Here is a 21,118-nt window from a genome sequence, read left to right as displayed (position 1 = left end):
AAAATATGTGTGTACAATTATTGTCGCACGTGTGCGGCGTCGTGGCGAAAACATCCACCCTTAATATTCGTATCTAAATGTGGCAAATGTGGGGAGATAAGGAATTCTTGTTTTTTATTAGTGGAAAAATAGAATGAGAGTCGCCACCTAGTATTTTGGTTACTAGGAACCCTAATTGGTCTAAGAGATCGGGTACGGGGACTGGTTGCGTAAAGGGAAGGTATTAGCATCCCAAATACGTCCTACCTAAAGTAAGCTGCATTGTTTTATTGTCTGATAAAATCTAAGGTCTTGTCGTATTTTCTGATTGTTGGTTCGTCTATGGTTTAAGAAATATTCTCCTCAGTAAGGAGATCCTTATCTTATCGGGTAATTCTGACGTCAACAAAAGAATTTAATATCCAGAATACGTCTTACGTATAAGGTCGTAACCAAGGTTGTCAAAAACGCTTTTTTGACACAACACAGAACATGCAATATAAACTCGACTCGTAAACTCGAATCGTAAAATCGTAAAATCGGAAGTAAAATTTTTGCCAAAGGAATTGAAATGTTTGTTTCCCAGTATTTAAACTACAGAAGTATGGCAGGTGACAACATGTAATCTAACGATTTACAATTCACAAAAAAGCAACAGAAGCACTGCAAAAGGCATTCCAATCCAAGACTGACCTTAACACATTGAGAACCGAGAATCAAGAAGCTTAATTACAAGAAATTACAACACACAAAAACAGCAAGCAAGCAATTAAACACATTCACAGAATACGTAGACAAATTACATATAATTAAGAAGCTTAGTTAAAGTTAATGGAAAGTGACCTTGACAAGAGTGCAATCCTGGAAATCTGCTTCGTTGCTTCGTTGTTTATGCAAAATTACAGAATCTGCAACACCAAAGCAAGCAAGAATGCAAGATGAAACAGAGCATAGGTGAATACAGAGCAGTGCAGCACCACTTCTCCTCCGAAAAAATACCCAGCAGCAAATCATGTAATAGTAGAATACCCAGAAGATAAACTCAGATTCACAAAATACCTAGATAATTTTTGTCTCTAATCACCACCATTAGACAGAAAAAACAAAGCTTTGGGACTGGGAATCAATTCTTACCTTCGTCTTGCCAAGAACGCTCCAGATTGGGGGAAATTGATTTCTTAAATTGCTGGGGAAAGGGGAAAGGGGAAAGGGGGAAGGGGAAAGGGAAAAGGAGTCAGGTCAGGGAGACGGGGAGAGTGGGAGATGGGGACTTGGAAACTGGAAAGAGACTGGTGCTTTGCAATTTTGCATTTCTAATTGTCTGCCCTCTGCAACTCTGCGTTTGCCTTTTGGTGAAGTGAAACTGTGAGCGTGAAGGCGTGAAACGGTGTGAAAGTGAAATTTTTTATTAACTCGTGGAATCGTTACGTTTTTTACGTTTTTACCGAGTCAACCCGTTTTTTTGCGAGTTTGACCGAGTCAACCCGATTTTGCTGGTTTTCGAGTTTTAACCCCGATTCTACACGTTTTTTGTGTTTTAACTCGTAAAATCGGACGAGTTTACGAGTTAAAACGCATTTTTAACAACCATGGTCGTAACCCCAGATATTAAAAGAAAAAAAAATAATTTTTTTTAGAATTTTTGAAATATTAGCCTAGTCTTCATGACTTTAATAAACTGGTTATTAAAGCCAAAATGCATGCTAATATATATTTTTTAAAATTTCCTTTGTTGTATGAAAATAAAATATGATTTTTTTATTTTTTTTATTTTTGAGAGACTTGACCGTATGCATGAAAACAAAACATTTTTATTTTTATTTTTTTGATGTCTTGATAAAAAAATAGGGTATTTTAATACCGGATTTATATCTTTACAATATAAAAATACAAACTGATATTGATCAAAATGCAGTAACAAATTTACAGAAAATCACAGATTTATTTTAAATAATTTTTTTGAATTTTTTTTCCGGCTGGGCAATGTTCCAACCCAAAACAAACAATGAACTGGTTACTGTGCCGCGCTAATTATAATTAGCCGGTTACTGTGAGCATGCACAGTAACCGGTTAATTATCTTCCTTGCTGCAGCAACGTGAGCAGCACACGTTCTGCATGCAAGAGACCAACCGGGCAGAAGAGAAGAAGGAGAAGAGTGTTACCTGGAATGGAGGCGCTGTCGTTCACGGTGGTGGCGTTGGTGTCGCGGCAGCCGGCTATGGTGGTGGCTGAGAAGCCCGGTAGCGCTACTATTTTTCTTCTTCTTCCCCGTTGCAGAGACGCCATTGTTTCTCCTCTCTTCGTCCTCTGCTCCCCTCTGTAATCTCCTCTATTACTCCTCTGTTTTTTTTTTTTTAAACTCTCTTCTCCCCTGTACGCTCTCTCTTTCTCCTCTGTATTCCCTCCCTTTCTCTCTTGTGCTCCCTCTGTTTCGTCTTTTCTTTTTCTCTGCTTTTTTCGTTTCTTATACTCACCCTCTCCTCTGTTTTCGTCTCCCTGTGTTGCTCAGTTCTTCCCCTTCTCTGCCTTGTTTCGTTTCTTACATTTCCCCTCTCCCTGTTTTTTTTTTGTTTATCCCGTTCTTTTTCGCCCCCCTCGGGTTCTTCTCTTTAGTTTCTTAAGCTTTTCCTCCCTCTGTTTTCTCTTCCTTACGTTCCCCTCTCCCTTTGTTTTTTGTTTTTTTCTTTCTTCTCTCGTTACTTTCTCTCCTCTGCCCCGTCTCCTCCCTTCCTCCTCCCTAGTCTCGTCCTTTTTCTCTCCTTTTATAGCCAAAACTGTATGCGTTTTTTTTTATATATATATAATGAAAACGTTCGGGACCATTATTGCAGTGGTAACGGTAGAGAGATAGTAGCTGTGAAACGTTCCCCATAATCAGCGGCATTTGTTGCTGAAACGGTTCCTTTTTGCTGAATCGGTGAAGAAGACAATGAATAGTGCCTCTGAAACGGCACCGTTTTGCCACTTTAAATGATATTTCTGATTTGGTCCTTGGATATTTTTACAGTCTTGTAATCAAGCCCCCCGGAAAGGTTGTAATTGGAGCCCTTGATTGTAGCGTCTTTTCCGGTTTGGTCCTTGGTTTCGGATTATTTCAATTAAGTCCCTAATTGGCCAACAAACTTCAATAATTATGCAATTAAGCCCCTGATTTGATCAAATCAACTCTTCTAAATTATAATTGGACCCCAGAACTTTAATTTCTTCCAATAAAAGCCTAAATTGACTTAAAAATCAATTTTTCTTACAATCCAACCCTCCATAAATTCAATTAAACCTTAGATAAAATTTAATTGAGTCCATAAACATCTGATTTTAGACTTTTCTTCCTCAACTTGAATTTTCTTTGTCAACAGGGCTCTCATCTGTCAAAAAATATACTGTCAAATTTTAACCTTTTGCATTTTTGAACTTCTTCAACCAATTTTGGCATTTTTTTGGCATTCCAGCATCCTTTTCTCGCTCCTATTATTTTTTGGATTTCTTTTGAATATTTTTTTGATATTTTTTGTATTTTCTCATTTTTTTTTATGGGAACCCAAAAATAGGTAACAACAATTATTACCATGGATTTTAATTCAAAGACAAAGATGGTGAGAAATACATTTTTCATTAATATTTTCATCTGTTTAAAATCTAGCAAAACAAAAACTTAAATTAAATTTACTGATTAAGTAACTTTACCGATTAAATTTCAATTTTGTATGTATCTGAGTGCATTATTTTAATCTCGAGAAGTTCAACGGATGATTAAGTTAAAAGATTTTAATCTTTAGTTTAAGTCTTGGATAACAATATTTAAGAGAATTTATTAAATTACTATGAATACATAAAACCAACGTGAAAATACTCTTAAAATGGTCCGAAAAGAAACTTAGTTTTAGTTGACACTTGCGAATTCAAATATAATTTTATTTACAGTATTTTAGCTTCCTCTAGTATGCTTTTAGTTGGTTATGATTTTGTAATAAAACAACCAGCTAGATTACATACCCATAATATCGGAATTTAAAACAATATACATGACGTGGAATCTCTGGTGGATATATTCATAAATCAAATAAACAAGAACAAATCCAAAAACGTTTAGCTATGTTAAAAGGAGATTTCTAACAAAAGCATAGCATAACTATTTATCAAGTTGAAAGTTTGATATAAAGTTCTCACTACTAGAAAATTGATAAATACAAATATAATTACTGACGAAATGTTTTCATCGATAAATTGTAGTGAATTTTACCGATAGAAATATTCCATTGACATATACCGAGGGAATTACAGTGAAAAAAAAAGAATTAAAACAAAACTAAAAAATACGATGACGTGTTATTTATATCAATAGAATTACCGCGGTATTAATACCACCGGAAAAATTCGTCCATAAACTCGTTGGTAAACTGTTCACTTCTCCGTAGCATTGTTCATCATGTCAATTACAAAGGGAATCACTGATGGATAAATTCTATACGTATTTTCCAAAGAGCTGTGAAACTGTTCACTTCTCAATTGCACTGTTAATTACTGTTTTTTACAGACAAAATCACCGATGAATTGAAAAGTCATCAGTGTTATTTGGCGGGTTTCTGAAAATTTTTGATTAAAATGAATACTTAAATTAAATATTTCAGACAGAATCACCAATGGATTGAAAAGTCGTCGGTGATATTTGGCTGTTTCTGAAACTTTTTGATTAAATTGAAAATTTAAATTAAATATTACAAATGGAATCACCTACAGAATAATTAAAAATATTAATATTTAATTATCCGTAGGTAAAATACCCCAATAAAAAGACTAGAATCCCTAATTTCACAACAGACGAGTCTCTTTTTCTTCTTCTTCTTCTTCTTCTTATTCTTATTATTATTATTATTATATGAAAAACATCAACATCTCTTTCTTTCTTTCTCCTCTCTTCTCTCCTCAACTCCTTCTCTTCTCCTCCACGCTCAAGTATGTCTTCTCCTCTTTTCTTTTTTTCTTTTCTCAGTTTTTTTTTTAATAAACATACTTTATGAATTTGCTTTTTTTCCTCTTCTCATCTTCACTCGCAACTATATTAAGGTAAGATTTTTTTTCTTCTTTAATTTTTTCTGTTTGTTTTTTCATTATATTTGTTATTTTATTTTATTTTATTTTTAAATTTTTGTGTTCTTAATAATTGTATGAATGTTGTTGTAGGATTTTCTTTTTTCATATGAGATCAATTTTTAGTTGATTTATTTATAGGATTTTTAAATTTTTAGCAATCACAACTTCGTTTTTTTCATATGAAATTATTTTTAGTTGATTTATTTATTTATTATTGTTGTTTATTTTTTTGTGTTATTTATTTGTTGCAAATTTGTTTGAGTTGATTTTTTTTTCAAGCAACTCAATTTTGAGTATTATGGAGTGTTGATTTATATTAATTTAATTATTTTCTAGTTTTTTTAAATGGATTTTTAAAAAATATTTTTAAATAATTATCGAAGGAATTGCATACGGTATTTTTATCAGTTATATGACAAGCTTCTCGAGGGAAATACTAACAGAATGAAGCGGATAATTTTTTTAGCGTACTTTTTCCGTCAGAAAATCCATCGGTAATAATATTTTTTTTTATTACTGACAGACTTACCGACAGACAAAAAATTATCAACAAGAGATTCATCGACGGAGCATTTCTGTTTATGATCCCGTCGGTAAATTAATTGCCAACGAAATGATAGTACAAATACCGATGGAAAATTCTGTCGGTAAATATAAAAATTCTGATAGTGTCTACTGTCCTTATTCCTTATGAAGATTGGTTGATAAGCACTAGTTAAGATGGTGAACATGTTCAAATTTTACCTAAAAGATAATGTCTAGGAATTTTCTTGATTTTTCTTGTTATTTTTAGATTTATTTATTTATTTTTCTAGTTAATTTTGGTTTGAATTTCCTTTATAGTCTAGGTTGGTTTAGCCATTATATAAATAGTTGATGTGTTTTTCAAAACAATTTTATAAATTACTAAATTTTAAAACATATCAAACATAGTTTTCTCTAGGTTCTAAGGTTGTAATTTTAAAACTTGACAAATCATATTTCTTTCTTTTGTTATACATTATGTCAATTCATCAAGTAGTAGCTAGTGAACTACTAATCATGATAGCACACCATGACATGAATGTTAGATATTAGTTATAATCCTATTTTACGTAGGATTCCTTAATTAAAAAAAAAAAGATTTATGTAAGACTACTTAATTAGAATCCTTGGTCAATGTATTCAAAATTATAAGTGTGTTGATGAGTGTGAGTTGGTTAATAAATTTTGGGAGGTTCATCCAAATACTTTTGTGTTTTAATTTTTGATAATTGATATTTGAGCTTAGATTGATTAGAGACCAAGTAAGATAAACTCTTCGCAGCAGCAAGAAAAAAGCTCTTTTGAAGCACCAAAAATTTCCAACAATTAGTATCCAACTAGCAAGTAGCAAGTTAGCCTCCAATAATAGTAGAAGTAGAAAAGAGTCTCTAATCATGGCTTCTATAATTTTATTCAACCATCCATTCCACATTTTGATGTCCATTAATTATGATCATTGTAGTATGTTAATAATAACTTCTTAAGACCTAAGGAATATTGACAAATTGTTTCTCAAGAAATAATTGAATTACCATCCAGATCAATAATAACAAATGTGTAAAAAACAAAGATAGAAGTGCAATGATCGAAAGATTTCAAGGAAAAAAAGTTATTTTTTTTCCAATAGATTGACCAATCAATGTTGGAAACATTCTTTATAAAGAAACCTCTAAGGATATTTGGGATTTGATGAGAAAAAAGTACGAAGGAAACACTAGAGCAAAAAGGCAATAACTTCAAGCACTTCGAAAAAAGTTCAAATTCCATAGGGTGAATATGGGAGAGTTAGTCATAGACTTCTTTTCAAGAACAATGGAAATAATTAACAAGATGCAAATCCATGACAATAAAACAGGGGATATTACCATCATTAAAAAAATTATTCAATCATTGACACCAAAATTCAATTTTATTATGAGTTCAATAGAAATTAAAAAAGATAAGAATATTGATGAACTTTCTATTGATGAATTGCAAAGTTCCTTGCTAATTCATGAGAAAAAGTTGAATCAACAAGATAAGAAGGAGCAAGCTTTAGGAGTTTTATCTAATAATCACTTTTTAGGTGGAGAAAGAAGAGGAAGGAGAACAAACAACAATAATGGTAGATTTTCACATCAGAAATTTAAAGATAATCATTCTTCTAATTCTCAAACAAGGAAAAAAAAATATGACAATAATCATTTAACTTTTTACAAGCCAAAGCCAATGAACAAATCAAAGGTTAAATGTTTCAGGTGTCACAGGTATTGACATTACAAATCTAAATGTCATGCTAATTTGAATAGAAATGATGGTAAATCTAATTTTACATTAAAGAAAGAAAAAATGTCTTTATTGATGGCTTGCATATAAATAAGAAATATCATCAAAATTTATGGTATTTAGACACCAGGTATAGCAATCACATGAGTGCAGATAAATCAATCTTCTCTAGTTTAGATGAATCTTATCAAGATTTAACAAGTTTTGTGATGTTAATGCTAATGAGAAAAGAAGGCTTTACTTTTATTGATCGGGATGAATATGATTTTGAATCTGAGTGAGAGTTGATCAATTAAAAAAATGAAGAGCTAAGAAATGAAGTCGAACATGTAATAGAGGAGAGATAAATTATTTTTAGGTTACTCAAAAATGAACATGATAGCCTTAAACTAGAGAAAAGAGAAATACAAGATCAACATATGCAAGATGTTGAGTCACTTAATCGTAAGGATGAAGATTTCAGATATAAAATGTAGCACGAACATTCTGAATTGTTCAAACAAGATTTAGAAGGAATATGTAGACTTCTTGTTAGTCATTGAGATGCAAAATAAGGAATTGGAAAGCAATATTTATAAAAGGCATGAAGAGATAGAAAGCTATTTAAGGAATTAAGAGAAAGTCTTTGAGTTAATTAGAAAAGAGAAGTGAGCTTCAACATATTACTTCTCTTAGAGAGAAAAAAAAAAAAAGCAGAAAAAGAGTTGAAACAAGTTGCTTTAGATATAAAGAAACTTAATGATGAGAAAAAGAAGAGGCCTATGAAAAAATCACAATAGTTAATAGGTAATCAAGTCCCATTGATAACATCAACAAATAATTATCAACGATCAGAACATGCTACAAAAAGACCTACATGGATGAATAATTATGAGGCAACTAAAATCAATTAATATGATGATCCAGTTACTTATTTTGCTTTATTCTCATTGTGTGATCCAATGACTTCTGAAAACACTTTAAAAGAAATAAAGTAACAAAAGTTTATGGATGATAAAATTGTTATTATTAAGAAAAACAATTCTAGAGAATTAACAGAGCTTCTAAAAGGATGAAAGATCAAGTTTAATGAGAGATTGTTAGATAATCGTTATAATCATTGTGTAGGTAGGAATCCTTGAGGAAAAAAAAGAGATTTGTGTTAGACTAGTTAATTAGAATTTTTAATTAGTTAGTTAGAATTCTTAATAGATTATGAAAATTAAAGGATTAATTTTCCTATAAAGATAAGAGCCAATATATTCAGAATTATAAGTGTGTGTAAATAAGTCACAATTTTAAAGTGTTTGGTGCTGAAAAATTAACCTCATTTTTTTTTTCCTATTCTTATTTTAGAGAAAATACACATACTCCCTATCGAGGATATACTTCAGTAATTGAATCTTCATCTACAGAATAAGCAACAGACTTGCTTTTAGAATGTTCGAAAATAAATTCCTTGCTTGAAATGTTCACTTCATCTGTTATTATTAATAAATTTGAAAATAAAATTATTATTAATATTAAAAAATATTAATTTTTATATTATAATTTTTTATAGAATTTTTTATAAAAATATAAAATAAACCCTCGTAGTGTAAGCATCCAACTAGTTAACTACGACTTCTTTTCATCATGATAAGTGACCCTTTTGCCATTCTTTCATGACGGCAAGAAGGAATATGCTTTTTGATAAGTTTTTATATGTTGTTTTTACAAATAGCTTATTTTTAAAGTGATTTTTATTTAAAAATATATTAAATAATTTTTTTTTTAAAAATAGTAATTTAAATAAAAATTTATATTTTAATTTATAAAATATATTTAAAAAAACTTTATAAAATTATAATTGTTATAAGAAATAGTCAACCAATTAGTAAAATTGCATCTAACTAATTAACTGCTTGAAATAAAAGAATTAAAATTTTACTAAATCACATTTCATAAACATGATACTTCCAAATGTCGTTACTTTGAAAAAAAAAAAAGACCCTTTTCCTTTCGTTTTCTTTTATTTCCATCAACTCTGATTGGAACTACCGGTCAAACAAACATTTTCAGCTCAAAAGATTCTAAAGTAGCATTACGCGTAATCTTGGCTTCGTGTAATTACACGTACGTCTCTTCATCTTCCCATTGCATAGAAATTAAAGCACTCCTTAAGCTGAAAATGAGCTTAATAAAAAAGTAACAAGATTCAAAATGAATCAATTTTTATTTTCTGGTTGGATAAAAAAAGCAGGCTCTTGCGGTGATGGTAAGGTAACCGAGTTACTATTGAGTGTAAGAACAATTGTTGCCATTGCGGGTCTGATAGCTGGATCTTCTTGAACACATAACAATCCAATGTGGATGCATCTAATTACTTCATTTCTTGAATATGTATCTGTCAGAGTTGGATCCAGCACTTCCAATGGTGTTCCATCTCTCCAATGTTTCCAAACCTGGAAAAAGAAAATTGAATGGTCAAAAGTTGCTAAATCTTATGCTATCTGCTTTCAAGAGAGAAAAACTTGCACTCACATAGCTCACAAGGTCTGCAGCACCCCCTGTTTGATAGAAGGAACTGTTCTTCTTTCCGGTTATAATCTCAAGGATTAAGACACCAAAGCTATAGACATCAGACTTGACAGAGAAACGCCCATGCATCGCATATTCTGGGGACATATAACCACTACAAACCAGAAAAACAGAGAAATGATTAGAAAAAAACGAAATGAATTTACTAATCAATGGGAATTAGATCCAAACTTACTATGTTCCAACAATTCTAATTGTACTTGCTTGAGATTGATCAACTACGAAAATCCTAGCCAAGCCAAAATCTGAGATTTTGGGGTTCATATCTCCATCTAGCAGAATATTGCTAGCTTTGAGGTCACGATGTATAATTCGTAGCCGAGAGTCCTCGTGAAGATAAAGAATTCCTAGAGCAATGCCTCGTATTATTTTGTACCGTCTGGACCAGTCCAACAGTCCTTGCCTTTCAGGGTCTATAAAATCAAGAAAACAGAACCTTCAAGTCAGAGTGCAGATCAACTGTTTCAAAGACAATTGTGCCTGATTACGAAGAATCGACTATATTCCTAGAGGCAAATATGCATTTCTCGTACTAAAAGGCAATGAGAAGAACATTTAGAAAATCATCAATAAATACCAAATAGAAAGTAGTCAAGGCTTTTGTTGCAGACAAATTCATAGACAATAATATTTTCTTCTCCTTCCAAGCAAAATCCTTGCACCCTCGCTAGATTCCTGTGTTGAAGCTTGGCTACCAATACAACCTCATTCTTAAATTCTGCTGCACCTTGTCCAGAATTTCTTGGTAGCCTCTTCACAGCAATTTGCTGTCCATTAGGAAGTGTTCCCTGAGAAAGCACTTTCACCGATGGTTGAGCAAGGGATTTTTAAATCCTAATGCAACAAGGTATTTCCTGTTCTTGAAAATTTAAATTCTTTACGAATTGGTTACCCTGTAAACCTCACCAAATCCTCCCTCACCTAACTTGTTATCAGCGGAAAAATTGTTCGTGGCAGCTTCTATAGTACTCAAATCAAATTGCAAGGACTCCTCGGTGGTAATCTCATCTCCAACTACACAACACAAGTAGATATTCCTTTGAGCGTTTGAAAATATTATTAGGCAGAGTACAAAACAGAAAAGACTCTCCTTTTTTTTTTTTGTTTCCCAATTAAAAAAGATTTCTAATGTTCTTTACCATCATTTTCTGGCACATAATCTCTGGTCTTTCTTGCCCTCCTCAGGAAACAGAAACACATGCAAAAAAGCGCGATAGAAACAGCGAAGGGAATGACAATGGCCATAATTAAAACTGTTGGGACACCGCCTTTCTCTGCATAAAGAAACATGTATCATTCAAAAACACGTTGTAATTCATAAAAGCTTTTAACTTTCACATACAAGCATATTCAAAGAGAGACGAATCCATTTGTGAAAGACATGGGAGCTCTTTTCTTTCTTTCTTTCTTTCTTCTTTTTAAGAAATTAGAAAAAAGAAAATATTTAACCATGTCATGAAACATTTTTTCAAAGAACAAAAGATAATAAATTATTTCTAGATAACTAATTTTTTTTTAGTAAAAATGTTATAAACCTGGCTTGGTTTTGTGAGTCAAATCGTTGACTTGGTAATTAGCTTAGACAAGGTTTTATATCAATTCGTGTTGGGAGTTAACCATGTTAAACTTGATTATCCTGTGATTCGATTAATCTAATTAAAACCCAAATAAGTTTTTTATGAGTTTTTTTTGTTTTTTTAAACTTTTTTTCAACCCGATATCATTTAAAATATTTCTTAAAATAATTTTTGAAATCACACTAGTTTAGATTTACCTGACTAATCCAACTCATAATCGAAGTCTTGCACAGAATTATAAACTTTACCGGGTTTTATAACTTTGCTTCCGTGATTTAAAGTCAAAAGCAGCTTTCAAGCCAGTAATTAACCTTTTGTAACACGTTGACAATCCAACATGAATATCTTTTTTTATTTTGGATCCATTATAATTAGAAACAGGGTTATAAGTTCAGTATTGCTTTCTCATGGAATGACCAAATGCTATCAAAATATGTCCTTCGCAATTTGGTTAAACTTTCTCAAAGTCCATGGGAAAGCACCAATGCCTCTTTTCATAACATCAGTGCAATAGTGATGGTTATCAAAACCATTGCATTTACTATTATACTGAAATTTAATAGTCCAGATGGACGACATGGATATACTCAATAAACTTATTTGAAATATTTAGTAACAGGATAAAGAATAAAAAAAAAAATGGGATTGAAGAGATAGTTCAGATTTATGTTCCATCTTTAGAATTTAAACTAGATAGTTGTTAGTTCAATTAGTAATTTCAAATGACATGATTAATAAAATACAACAGCACTAAATAAACTGCCAAAAAAGTAAAAGAAAAAAGGTAAAAAGAACCTAACATGAGTCTACCTGAATTATCAAACAACTCTAATGTTGAAAGACAAAACAAAAAATAATTAAAAAAAAGCCTACATTAAAACGGGTTAATTTGCAAACTTCACGACCATTGATATAAGATTAATTGAGATAATCTCATAAAAAAAAATACAAGAAAAAAAGCTCAAAATCCAATTCTTCATAAATCAATTGAGAACATGATAACTTCAAAGAATGAAAATTAAAAAGAAACAAGTTGAAGTTCAATCTCCAGCAAATAAAATGTTGAAGGATAAAAATTAAAAAAGAAAGATAATTAAAAAAAGGATGAAAAAACTCGATCCGCACCCACCGGGGTTATGATACAAAATCTATGACCTAATTGTGATACTAGAGTGACCACTTTAAAAAGCAAATTGAATATAATCATGAAACTCAATTATCAAACAATTCAATGTTGAAGGATAAAAAAACAAAATATAATTTAAAAAGGCAACAAGAAAAGATATGAGTCAACCTGGATTTACCTGCAAACCTCATGACTATAGGCATATGATCGAGATAAACTAATAGAAGGAAAGGAAAAGAAAAGGTATGAAAACCACTTTCCAATAAATTAAATATTGAAGGATAAAATAAAAATAAATCAATTTTAAAAAAAACAAAACAAAGCCTTATTAAGCTTTGAAATCGGTAACCTGGTCATAAACCAGAGATTAATCTCATAGAAGACAAACTGTAAAAAATAATAATGCAAAACTAAAAAAAGGTTAAGAAATAAAAAACATTACTAAAAAAAAAAAACTAAGGAAACTCGAGTACACCTCCTAAACGTGGTCCAATCTCTAAAACTCGCAACTAATGAATTTTTAGACCCGAGTTGAATCAAGAAACTTAATTCTCAACCAATTTAATTTTAAAGGATGAAATCATGAAAAAAATATTAATTTAAAAAACTTGAAAAAGCAGAAAAGATAACAATAAAAAGAATAAAAATCAAGTATAATAGAAAAAAAAAAAAAACTCGTGGAGGATGAAATTATATATGTGTGTGTGTGTGTGTGTGTGTAAAATAATTTAAAAAGTGATCTTAAACAAATCAAATAACAATCAAAACAATGATGATCAAATTTAAAAGACAAAAAAAAAAAAAAATGGAAGGAGTGAAATTGATAAACATTTGTAATTTTATGAGACAATCATTTTTTATTTTATTTTTAAAAAAATGTAACTTGGGCCATAGACCCAACAATGAAAAAAAGGTTGACATATGGAAAACATAAAAACAAAAATATGGGAACCGAAAAAAAAACATTCAAAAAAATCATATAGAAGGCTCATAATGAAGATAAAAAGTCTAATTACTAATGATATAAATATTGAATAATAAAATTAAAAAGTCATAAACTTAAAAAAAAAACCCAAGAAAAACTAGACGAACCTTTTAAACATAGGCAAAGATCTTAAACTCGCAGCCCTTTAAATCTCAAACCCGGGCTGAATAAAAAAACTCAATTCTCAACTAATTTAATATTGATTACCAAAAGTAAATCCAACAAAGAACAACAAATAAAAAGACTCGAGAAAACCTAAGTTATTTTTAAAATCAATGAAAAATCCTAGAGAAAGAAAATAAATTAAAACAGTTATCTCAAATAAAACAAATAGAAATCAAAAGAGTGAGAATACAATCCGAAAGATAAAAAAATAAAATAAAGGGAGATGAAATAGAAAATGAATTTTAATCTTATAAATTGTTTAAAAAATAATTTCAAATATTTAAGGATGAAATCAGAAAAAGATATCAATTTAAAGAATTAGCCAAAAAAATCCAACAAAGAAAGATAAATAAAAAGCTCAAGATAACTGGGTCATTTTCAAAACCAACAAAAAATTTAGCAGAAAGCAAGCTAAAAAATATATAACCCATACTCCAATTGAATAAATATTAAAAGATGAGATGAGAAAAAAAATTAACTTAGACAAAGAAAAATAAAAAACCAAGCAAACCCAAGAAACATTATAATCCTGGTCAATTCTTCAAAACTTGCATCCTGTGAAATCCTGGATCCGGGTTCAATTAAGAATTTTATTACGAACCAATTAAAAATATCAATTTAAAAAACTTGTCAAAGCAAAAATATTGACAATCAAAAGAATGAGGATTAAAGTTGATAAGAAAAGAAACAAAGAAGGATGAAATTGTAAAGCAAAATCAATTTTTAAAAATAATTTCAAACAAAAAAATAACAGTGATCAAGTTTAAAAGATGAAAAAAAGTGTAGAGGGATGAAATCGAAAGGCATACCAATTTTATAAATTATTCAAGATAAAAAAAATTGTAACATAAAGAATAGGGGTAAGTCTGAAGAATTAAAAAATTAAGGGGTTGTTCTAGAGTTATTAATGGGTTGGGGTGAAAATATAGGTGAGGAGAAAGAGAAAAGGAAGAAAAAATGGTTGTTGATGCCAAACCATTAAGAATCTTGAAACACGAGCCACACCATTACATCGGGGGCACCATGACGATTCCAACAATTTTAGTGAAAGAAGCATTTGGTGGCCGAGCAACCCCCCACACACCGCCTAAAGGACTCGGGAGCTATTGGCACGTGCTAGTAAAATTTTTTTAATATTAAACATTTATGAAAATAAAACAATGCCCCTTAAGTAACATGATATTAAAAAAAAACCACGATAAAAAGATGAAAATGTCAATATGAGAGAGTTATGTTTATTTTATCTTTAAGGTATAAAAGTAATTTAACTATTTAAAAAAAAATTAAAAATACCAAAACACTCCTAAGAGAAAAGCAACATATATATTTTTAATTGTAGGGTGCATAAATATTTTTACTGTGAAAAAAATATTAAATTACCAACCTAACCCTACATAAATTGTTAAAGATAATTGTGTTATAGTAAATATTACAATCAACGCCTAGTTAAAATGTTTTTTGAGTAAGGAGCAATTTTGATTTGTCTCTAGAGCTATAATAATTTCTCAGGTTCTTTTTTATTTGTTAATCTAAGTTCAAGATGTAAGAAGTAAAAACCTGATGAATTTTCTAATCTCGTTACACTATATTTAACTATTAAAGAGATTGATTTAATCTTGATGAGCAAAAATTGAATTGTTGAATCGTGTCGCAAATCTCTACTAGGAAAAATATGTAGTGTAGAATTCCTATATTCGTGACGATTCCGTTGTAGCTTTGAGAAGTTTATCTTAAGAGGGCTTGACTTGAGGGATTTGTTCTTGCAAGGTTTTTTTTTCTTAATTTAGATGGATTGTTTTAAAATTGTTCATGGAGGTGGGCAATTCTTGATCCAAACATGGTAAATATTGCAAGTGTTTTTTTGTTTTTTTTGTAAGTTTTGCACAACACGCACAAAATCGTTAACAATTTTGGAGGTACTATCACGTGGTGGGATCCGAAAAGAAATGTTGAGCTAACACCAGAATGGACCTCTTTGGATTGAACTTTCATGGCGTGGGATACACATTAGAGGACTCGGAATTGACTTTCAAACATGTGAGATGCCTTTTGGAGGATAAAATCGTAAGATCACATGGCAAGAATACCTTACAAGAATTGGGCCAAAACCATCACATTTGAATCAAGAATACCAACCAACCAACTTAATTTTAAAATTTACAAAAGGATTAAAAAAAATTTCCAAAATAATTTAAGGATTTTGTATTTTGTAATTTAATAAATAAATTTCATCCAAAAAATTTAAGAGATAAATTTAAATTTCGACGAGTGCATTCTATAGTAACGATTTTGTTAGAGTGGGGATTAAAGATATTGACAAAAACAATAAATAGTGCAAAATAACTTTACCTTCTGGTATTGTCACTGAACGAGGAGGTGGAGGAGAAGGAAGAACCACGGGCGGAGGAGGAGGAGGCGGTGACTCCGCTGCAACTGCCGTTGCATTATAAAATTCAGTAATTTCATAATGAATATAACAACTAGGAAACAAGACTCTTCCTCCTATCTTGCTGCTGCAGCAATTGGGCAATCCAGCTATAGCTGCACTGAGACATCGATTGCAATCAGAGCTAGATAAATCCGGTGTGCACTGGGCAAGGCTGTATATATTTTGGAACGCATTGAAAGACGTTTTGTTCACGGCAAACTTTTTAGCACCTGGAGGAGCACTTGCAGCTCGAGCAGCCAAATCATTCGCGGCGGCTCCCACTAGATTGTTAAAACGCTGGGGTTCGGTTGTGATATTCTGTGTGTTTAACAAGGAGAAAGAGAAAGAAGGGCTTTGATCCACCTTAGAGAAAATGTTCACGTTAGAGTAACGTAGGATGCACTCATCGTAATACACAATGGACGCTATTCCGATTGGGCAACGGTGGACTATATCTTCGGTGGCGAAGGTGACACAATTTCGGCAAACAGTGTTGCTAAGATCGCCACGGCAGATAAACAGGCCGTACACTTGATCAGTGTTCTGCCCGAAAGAGGTGTTGTAGAATCCATTGGTATTATTCCGGGTTGCGTTTGAGGCAAGTGAAGAGAGGAGGAGATTTAGATTGACTCGGTAGGTGCTGTTTATTGCGGAGGTGGATGCGTTTTGGCAATTATGATGGAGATAATTGGCATCCTCCTGTGCTAGAGTGATAATGGCAAGGGTAAGCAACGAGAGCAGGATAACGTAATATTTGAGAGAGTTCATCTTTTGGGTGATCAGCTAGCTAGCAGCCCTCATGGTGGAAGAAAGAAAGTTAAATCTTTTTATCAGATGAAATGAAAGGTAATGTGGACAAGGAATGGAGATAAGCTTAGCAAAACTGGAGATTGAAGTCAATGAAAGAAGTCACGCCACATTTATTGTTCTCTGATTGGGAAAAAAGTCAATGATAGTGGACAGAGACCATGGAGTCCCTTGCCGTGTTGCTTTCTGCTACTTTGTGTTCATTTCTTAGAAATTTCTATATCAAGCTGTTTTCCTACCTGAGAGGATTAGCACCGGCACTTATTGATTGATCGCAATCATTTCTTTAGAATAACTAATTAAAATCATTTAATATTTTATAGCATTTTATTAATTAAATAAATAATATACACTATAATAATGGATAAAAAACAGCAATTTTTCTTTTAATAAAAACATATCCTTTTTTATCTTCTTTTCTTTTCTCATTATTTAAAATTACCTATTAGTTCACTTTTAATAAACGAAAGATTTTTCATCAATCAACAACATAAAACTATAACTAAGGATCTATTGTAAGGAATATTAATTTAATAATTTGCTAAATTTTATAATTTTAGATATTAATTATACTTAGGATAAATAGAAAGAATATATATATATATATCAGAATATCAGATCTGGTAAAGGTAACGTGGACAAGGAGTAGAGCAAGACTGGAGACTGAAGTCAATGAAAAAGATCATGCCACATTTAGAGAAAACAAATGTTGACTTGGTGGAAAGTTCTTATAGAACATTTGAATGGTGGTGTATTCTGGATTTGTTGTGATAGTCATTCTGGATTTGTTGACGAGCGCTAATTTGTCTCCATTTCTTTGAAATTTCTAGAAGCTTTTTTATTGACTGATAAGTTCTTTTCTTTTTTTAGAAAAAAAATAGTAATTTCATTATGCTAAATAAAATTCAAATACATTATTATTATTTCATACTATATTTAAAGGAACTTATAATCAACTGCTTGAAAAACTAGTTGGCAATATCATCGATATAATAATATATAATAGTCTTCTAGACAACAACTAAGTTCACTCAAGTATTAAAAGCAAAAACTTACGTGTATTTAATTATTAGAGTTCTTATCATGGGCTTCACACATGAATTATTCACCTATATATTTAATACTTTTTATTAAGTTTTCATGGATTGCTGCTATAATAATTAGTAGCTAGAAAATAATAAATATATATATATATATATATATATATATATATATATATATATATATATATATATATATATTCATTATAATTTTTGCTTTTGATCATTATAATTTTTATTTTGATCATTATAATTTTCGCCAATTTTAAATCATTATAATTTTTATTTTGATCCTAAAATTTATCTTATTCATTTTTTGGTCTCCATATTAGAAAGATAAGAGAGAAACTTATTGAAAAACAGCTAGAAAAGAAAATGTTATTAGGTGAGCTATTTTTCAACAAAAACACTCATTATTCATAGTGTTAAAAGATTCTATTTGACAATAAAGATTCAATTGTGATGATTTTGAACCATTATCTTGTTTTTAAAAATTAATTGGGCTCAGTTTAAAGATTTTTTTTTTTTTTGATTTTCATATTTATTTTAGATTATTTTGATGTGTTTTAGGATAATTAAATTGTTTAGAAATGTCTCTAGAGTATTTATAAAGTGTTTTTTTTATGTAAAAATTAATTAAAAATTAAACTTTTAACCCAAAATAACCCTCCAAAGTATTTTTAGCCATCACAACAGAGGGGACAGATTCCGAGTTGGTGCTCATAGGCGACTTATCGTCTACAATTATAAGCAATGTATCATATTTTTTTTTTTGGGGTTAAAAATGACCCAACTAAATTTATTTTGAATTATTATGTTTATGATAATTCGTGCCCAATTCTTTAATTCATTTTTGGAAGGCCACTTGTGGGTTCAAAACTTCAATTTATAAATTTAGTTTGTCTTTTAATTTTTGGGTTCTCCATCTCTTCCATTCTACTTTTGAGGATGTCAGCATTCCAGGCTTGTTTCGAATTATTGAGAAGATGTTTTTTCTCTGTATTATTGTAGGATCGAAAATATTTCTACCACAAATTATCGAATTTATAACAAGATGGTCCTTGTAATTTTAAAATTATGGATTAAGTGGCATCTTATGTTTATGATAATTAAATAAAATATTCATAAAGATATTTGGCAAGTCAAAATTTTATTGCCATATATTATTCCGGGAATAATATATGGCAATAAAATTTTGAGATAAATAGGTATATAGTGCAGCTTCAAATAAGTTTTTAATTATAAGCTTCATATATGTATATCTATATTTCTTCTAAATTATTTTAGAAATGATAGCCTATTTATAAAATTAATTGTACCCATCACACACAATTTTAATAAAATTGAATATTTTCTACACTTTTTCCTTGTTTATTTTTTTTTATTAAAATCTGTGTGTACAATTATTACCATGGATTTTAATTCAAAGACAAAGATGGTGAGAAATACATTTTTCATTAATATTTTGATCTGTTTAAAATCTAGCAAAACAAAAACTTAAATTAAATTTATTGATTAAGTAACTTAACCGATTAAATTTCAATTTTGTATGTATCCGAGTGCATTATTGTATTCCAAAAGAAAAGGATTTTAATCTCGAGAAGTTCAACGGATGATTAAGAAGGTTTGTTATTGTCTTTAGTTTAAATCTTGGATAACAATATTTAAGAGAATTTGTTAAATTACTATGAATACATAAAACCAATGTGAAAATACTCTTAAAATTATCCGAAAAGAAACTTAATTTTAGTTGACACTTGCTAATTCAAATATAATTTTATTTAAAGTATTTAAGTCCTTTACAAGCTAATTTTGCAATTTTTAGCTTCCTCTACTATGCTTTTAGTTGGTTATGATTTTGTAATAAAACAACAAGCTAGATTACATACCCATCATATTGGAATTTAAAACAATATACATGACGTGGAATCTCTAGTGGATATATTCATATATCAAATAAACAAGACCAAATCCAAAAACGTTTAGACATGTTTATAGAAGATTAGAATACTTAGAAATTTACAATGTAATTTTCAACATAATATTATTGATGCTCAGCCTATAATTATATACTAAGATTACATATTCTTGTAAGGAAAGATTACAGCAATCAAAATATTTATGGACAGAATATTTGTATTAATTCACAAGCATGATTGTAGGCTTGGTTACTGCTGTAAATCATTGGCAGATTTCATTCACGCTATTGCTGCAATTGCTTGCAATGGAAATCCAAGTTCATGAAGAAGTGCAAGAAGCCATAATGTTTCTGAAGCGCCATTAGCAAGTGCACGATATTCAGCTTCCGTAGATGATCGAGCAACAGCCCTCTGTTTTTTCGAACTCCAGGAGATAGGATTGCAGCCAAGAAACGTAATGTAAGCCGATATGGACGTGCGATCAAAAATGTTGCCAGCCCAGTCAACATCACTGTAGGTTGTTAAACACGGTGCTGCAGCTTTCCTGATATGAATACCATGAAAAATTATTCGCTTGAGATAGCGAAGAAGTCTCATGGTGGCAGCCCAATGAGTGACCGTGGGCTTGTGCATAAATTGAGACAACTTATTGACTGCAAAACAAATGTCCGGACGAGTTAGGGAGAGGTATTGCAGGCTGCAAATGATGCGCCTATACTCGGTGTTATCCAATGATGCTGTTCCATCCAGCAGATGAAGAGATTGAGTAGTGGACAGATGGGTGGAAATGTCCTTGGCACCAGCCATGTTTTGAGTCTCCAAGATGTCCCGGATGTACTGGTTCTGGGAGAGAAATAAACCTGCATGAGTAGGAATGACTGCAACTCCTAAGAAGTAGTGAAGTAAGCCCATATCCTTCAAGGAAAACTGAGTACCAAGAGTAGTAACAACGTGACCTACGAACTGGGTATCACTACCTGTAATCACCAAATCATCAACAAGTAGTAACAACGTGACCTACGAACTGAGTATCACTACCTGTAATCACCAAATCATCAACAAAACAAGCACATAACAGATAAGGGAGTCATGACAATAGATAAACAGTGAGGAATCAACTGTAGAATTCTGGAACCCAATTTGCAAAAGTG

At 30.9% G+C, this 21,118-nt stretch overlaps 1 protein-coding gene and 1 long non-coding RNA gene across 9 annotated transcripts in view; both read right to left on the bottom strand.

Annotated features, from left to right (window-relative positions):
- Positions 1–21,118, bottom strand: part of LOC7458570 (cysteine-rich receptor-like protein kinase 10) — a 44,417-nt gene that overhangs the window by 18,176 nt on the left and 5,123 nt on the right. For 2 of the 8 annotated variants that reach the window (XM_052451864.1, XM_052451867.1), the window contains exon 2: positions 16,123–16,838. In XM_052451864.1, coding sequence (XP_052307824.1) covers positions 16,123–16,838 — 716 coding nt within the window. Of the gene's footprint in view, positions 1–9,321; positions 9,785–9,863; positions 10,015–10,095; positions 10,334–10,497; positions 10,709–10,812; positions 10,935–11,059; positions 11,195–16,122; positions 17,092–21,118 lie in introns of those variants that run through there. The other 6 variants (XM_024599365.2, XM_052451862.1, XM_052451863.1 and 3 more) reach the window with 6 other exon arrangements.
- Positions 506–1,462, bottom strand: LOC112327235 (uncharacterized). The gene is made up of 2 exons (XR_002981363.2): positions 1,114–1,462; positions 506–887 (listed from the first exon to the last, which is right to left on the bottom strand). It is a non-coding gene; the product is annotated as an uncharacterized LOC112327235 (long non-coding RNA).

This window comes from Populus trichocarpa, chromosome 4 (genome assembly GCF_000002775.5).
Source record: "Populus trichocarpa isolate Nisqually-1 chromosome 4, P.trichocarpa_v4.1, whole genome shotgun sequence".
NCBI lineage: Eukaryota > Viridiplantae > Streptophyta > Magnoliopsida > Malpighiales > Salicaceae > Populus > Populus trichocarpa.
This window is presented reverse-complemented; position numbering and strand designations above follow the sequence as displayed.